At 38.5% G+C, this 5,205-nt stretch overlaps 1 protein-coding gene across 1 annotated transcript; it reads left to right on the top strand.

The window, feature by feature from the left end:
* The first annotated feature begins 291 nt into the window (after positions 1-291).
* On the top strand, positions 292-2,955 carry LOC114747225 (ABC transporter G family member 6-like). The gene has a single exon (XM_028935520.1). The coding sequence runs from the start codon at positions 461-463 to the stop codon at positions 2,735-2,737; it is 2,277 nt and encodes a 758-aa protein (XP_028791353.1). The 5' UTR covers positions 292-460; the 3' UTR covers positions 2,738-2,955.
* The last annotated feature ends 2,250 nt before the right edge of the window (positions 2,956-5,205 follow it).

The following is a 5,205-nucleotide window of genomic DNA, read 5'->3' as shown; positions in this document are numbered from 1 at the left end:
TACCAACACTATGGTTCAAGGTTATAGAGGGGAAAAAAACATTGGTTTGAAAAAAACAGAGAGAGAAAATTACTTGATGACTCGTTATCTACTTACCATAAATGCTACAGCAACAAAAAGCCGTCCACAGTCTCCATTTAAGACTTTAAGAGAGAGAAAGAGGGAGTGGTAACAGACAAAGAAGTGCACAATTAGGAGCTGTGGGTGACCTCTCTTACAGCTACCTCAACTACATTACCAGTCAAAACCCATTTTTTCTCTCTCACTCCCTTCTTCCACACGGCGCACCCCCTTCTTTCTCAAACCTTCTCCATTCATATTTATATAAATGCACACACCAGATCTCTTCCAACCCAATCCCCATTAAACTCCTCCACCTACATTTTCAGTACTTCTCTCTCCTTCCCCTTCTCTCCTCTCTTCCATTGGCCTTGGCTCTGATCTCTCTTTCTCTCTGAGCATGTCTTCTCGCATAGTTGCAGAGCCTGAGAGCTCAGATACGGCGTCGTATCTCAGCTCCATCGAGCTTAACAGTTTTCCCAGTCTTCCCACTGATCATCATCAGTCTCCCACGCTGGGTCAACTTCTCAAGCATGTCGGAGATGTACGCAAGGAAGCCACCGGAGACGGCAGCGAGACGCCGCTGCATCATGCCCTTGACGTCGGAGATGGCCATGCCGGACTTGGGCCTCGTTCTTTGCCTTTCGTGCTGTCTTTTAGTAATCTAACTTACAACGTCAAGGTTCAACGGAAAATGAACTTGTCGGCGTTGTGTTCGCGGGGAAGAAATCGTCTTGGTGCTGCCGCCGCTGATGATACGATCGGTGAAGAGAGCTTCTTCTCGAGAACAAAGACCCTTCTGGATGACATCTCCGGCGAGGCCCGGGACGGTGAGATCATGGCCGTGATGGGCGCTAGTGGTTCCGGCAAGTCTACTCTCATTGACGCTTTGGCCAACCGTATAGCTAAGGGAAGCTTAAAAGGAACAGTGGCTCTAAACGGCGAGGCCATGAACTCGCGGCTTCTGAAAGCGATTTCAGCTTATGTAATGCAAGATGATCTGCTATTCCCAATGCTCACTGTCGAAGAGACTCTCATGTTCGCGGCGGAATTTCGATTACCTCGAACCCTTTCCAAATCCAAGAAGAAGATGCGAGTCCAAGCTCTGATCGACCAGCTCGGCCTCCGCAACGCCGAAAATACTGTCATCGGAGATGAGGGCCACCGTGGGGTCTCTGGAGGCGAACGCCGGCGCGTGTCCATCGGCATTGACATAATCCACGACCCCATTGTCCTCTTCCTCGACGAGCCTACCTCTGGACTGGACTCCACCAGCGCGTTCATGGTGGTGAAGGTACTTCAGAGAATCGCTCAAACCGGAAGCATCGTGATCATGTCCATACATCAACCCAGTTACAGAATCCTCGGACTCCTCGATAGAATGATCTTCCTGTCGCACGGGAAAACAGTCTACAGTGGCTCTCCGACGCAGCTCCCTACTTTCTTCGCCGAGTTCGGCCACCCGATACCAGAAAATGAGAACCGGACCGAGTTTGCGCTTGATCTGATTCGCGAACTCGAAGGCTCACCAGGTGGTACCAAAAGCTTAGTTGAGTTCAACAAATCATGGCAGAGCAAGAAGCATATTGAAAATTCAAGCTCTAATCTCAGTCCTGGACAGAGTTTATCTCTGAAAGAGGCCATCAGTGCGAGCATTTCGAAAGGGAAATTAGTTTCAGGCGCGACGAACACGAACACAAGCACAAGCTCATCATCTTCATGGATGGTTCCAACATATGCGAACCCATTTTGGATCGAACTGGCGACTCTGTCAAAACGATCCTTCACCAATTCTCGCCGGATGCCTGAGCTGTTGGCAATGCGACTCGGCACCGTTATGGTGACCGGATTCCTCCTCGCCACCGTGTTCTGGCATTTAGATAACTCCCCCAAAGGAGTTCAAGAAAGACTGGGCTTCTTCGCATTCGCCATGTCCACAACCTTCTATACCACCGCCGACGCACTTCCTGTGTTCCTTCAAGAGCGACACATCTTCATGAGAGAAACCTCCCACAACGCTTACCGGCGATCATCCTACCTCATCTCTCACGCTCTTGTCGCCTTCCCTCCATTGATCTTCCTCTCTTTAGCCTTCGCGATCACCACCTTCTGGGCAGTTGGCCTCGACGGAGGTTTCTCCGGCTTCGGCTTCTACTTCGCCATCATCCTGGCCTCCTTCTGGGCTGGAAACTCCTTCGTCACCTTCCTCTCCGGCCTGGTCCCGCATGTGATGTTGGGCTACACAATAGTCGTCGCCATATTAGCCTACTTCTTGCTCTTCAGTGGCTTCTTCATAAACCGAGATCGTATTCCGGCGTACTGGATATGGTTCCATTACATATCTCTGGTGAAATACCCATATGAAGCGGTTCTTCAGAACGAATTCGGCGACCCGTTGAAGTGCTTCGTGAGGGGGGTTCAGATCTTCGATAATACGCCATTAGGGTCGGTGCCGGAGATCATGAAGGTGAAGTTACTCAAGAGTATGAGCGATACGTTAGGTGTGAACATAACGAGCACGACATGCTTGACCACCGGTTCAGACTTACTGCAACAGAACGGCGTGACGGATTTGAGCAAGTGGAATTGCTTTTGGGTCACTGTGGCTTGGGGCTTCTTGTTCAGGATTTTGTTTTACTTCTTGTTAGTGGTGGGAAGCAAGAACAAGAGAAGATAATTAGAGAATGATAAGGTAATAATTAATTAATGGCTTGTTAATTAGGCCCAAGCTAGGCCTGCTACATGCAGTGGTGGAAGTTTAATTAATTTGTGTATTTTTTTATGTCGTTGTTAGTTATGATGACTTTATTTATCAAGATATATACATGTTTATTTGAAGAAGCTTGTAATTTGTGAAAGAAATAAGATTTTCACATCCATAATTTTATATTTTTCTATTTGCATTAAAATATGTTAGACAGATGATATGCACGTGCATGGTGGCATGCTATTCTTAGAATTAGTTTAGTTGCTTATCATAATGATGGCGTTTATAGTTACTTTGAGATTTGCACTATTTAAATATCACGTTATTGGTGGGCGTTTAAAATGTTCAATTAATAATTTTTAAACATAGAAATTTATTTTTTTTGACAAGTTGACAATTGAAAAATCATTTTTATTTTGGATCCTGTAGATATCAAAATATTTTTTTTTGAACAAATAAAAATAAAAAGTTAAATCTGAATTGTTGAAATTACATTTGAATGGTCAAAATTTTAACACCCTTAGCAGCACTAAAATCACTTGCTGCTATTCTCAGTGTTGAAAGCCAAAAATCAAACCCTCCCTTTAGTTTTATGTATTTATTTATTTATTTTAAAACTTTTGTAAGATAAGTGGGTTGAGGTTTTGATTTTATGGCATATAACTAAGGACATTTTTATTACGCTAAAGAACAAAATGGATGAAACAGTTGGCAACCAATCTGTTTTATTTGTGTGTGTATTTTTTAAACTTATATTCAATGTGTTGTGTTATAAGTAGCATTTATGATAGTAGATGACCTAACCTCTGGTAATTAGTTATTTCATTATTTTTTTGGTACCTTTTCTTTTAAATATCAAATGCAAACAGCAAGAAGTTGCCTGCTTGCTTGCAAAAGGAAACAAATTAAAAAGTAACCTGCAATTACGGAACCACGCCACAAACTTCGGTGGTTATTGATAATAATTAAAGAGGAAATACTTAAGGTAATAAAAAGTTTATTTTAATTTTAAGTGAAAGACTTAAAGCCATTTTGTTTATCAAATTTACGTTTTTTCCCTCAAACTATCAATATTTTTAAAAAAAACTAACAAATCAACATTTAGACTAAAGCTAGAGATTTCTTCCCCGTGTGATGCACGGATTAAAATATTTGATTAAATTTTAAATGATAATAAATTGTATTATCTAAGGCAACTCAAAATTATATTCACTTTTTATAGAAGTGTAATTTTTTTAGTCATTCGAATGAGATTTGAATTAGAAATTTGAAAATTAAGAAGACCATATAAAAATTTAAAATTATTTATTTATTTCTCTATTTAAGCCCCCAATTAATGTACTATTTAATTATGATGTTTTCTATTTAATTCAATATATTCAAATCCCAATTAAGATATCATTCAAACTCAAAATTAATTATTAATTAATTCATTTGACCCTCAAATTGAAATCCCATTTAATAATAATACTCCTCATTTAATTCAATATACATAAATCCCAATCAAAATATTATTCAAATCTCATCAATTAAATATATTCGGATGTCTTAATGTTATGCCCGACCCGTTTTTAAAACGAACCGGGTATTACAAGTTTTCAAGAATATAATTGATTGATGATATGTACCATTTGGTTCTTTAATTTTACTTCGAGTTTCAATTTAGTCCCTAAATTTATAAAGTGTATTTTTAGTCTACAAAAGTTAAAACTGTTAGTTTCGTTTAATAGAAATGATGACTCAATAAATGTAAATAGTACTTTGCAATTAAATGTTGACAAATCATACTCTAAATTTTAATTTTTTTAATGTAATCATTTTTTATATTTTGAAATTTAAGCATTTAAATAATTAGATACATAATAAAATATCAATATTTTTTAAATATTAAAATTTAATCATTTATAAAAATGATTATATTAAAGAATTAAAATTTACAGTATGATTCGTGAGCAGTTAATTGTAGAGATGAGATGCTAGCTTGCTCTTGAAATATTATTTTAGGTGTCTTGGTCACTCTAAAGTCGAATGGTGTGATGTCATGCATGAACTCCTGAAATTAAAGCAGTATAATGTTGCCCTCCATTAAAATTCTTATAATTTAAATGTTAGTAGAGATGAAAAATTATAAATATGGGGTGCCTGAAAATTACAAATAAGAATTGGCTATGAATTTGAAAGAAAAATAAGAAAAATTATAAAATTGTATAACAACACACACACACACATTTATATAATACTTTGCAAAACTTTTAGGAATAATCGAAAGTTTAGGATAAGAAGGAGACTTGGACTAAAGAGAGCCCATAGTTTGAGGGAAGACGGCAATCAACTAAAAAGCCAATAATTGGGTTTAGTAGAAACACTTAATCTCTCGATGAATTAATATTAGAATTTTTGTTGGTTTAGGTACTCACAATCACAGTATCTCGAATATA

This window comes from Neltuma alba, unplaced genomic scaffold (assembly GCF_004799145.2).
Source record: "Neltuma alba isolate B1F8T4 unplaced genomic scaffold, ASM479914v2 tig00000867_pilon, whole genome shotgun sequence".
Lineage (NCBI taxonomy): Eukaryota > Viridiplantae > Streptophyta > Magnoliopsida > Fabales > Fabaceae > Neltuma > Neltuma alba.
This window is presented reverse-complemented; position numbering and strand designations above follow the sequence as displayed.

Bases quoted from the DNA above. Each gene is read 5' to 3' on its own strand.
- LOC114747225 (XM_028935520.1), top strand. From the start codon at position 461: ATGTCTTCTCGCATAGTTGCAGAGCCTGAGAGCTCAGATACGGCGTCG.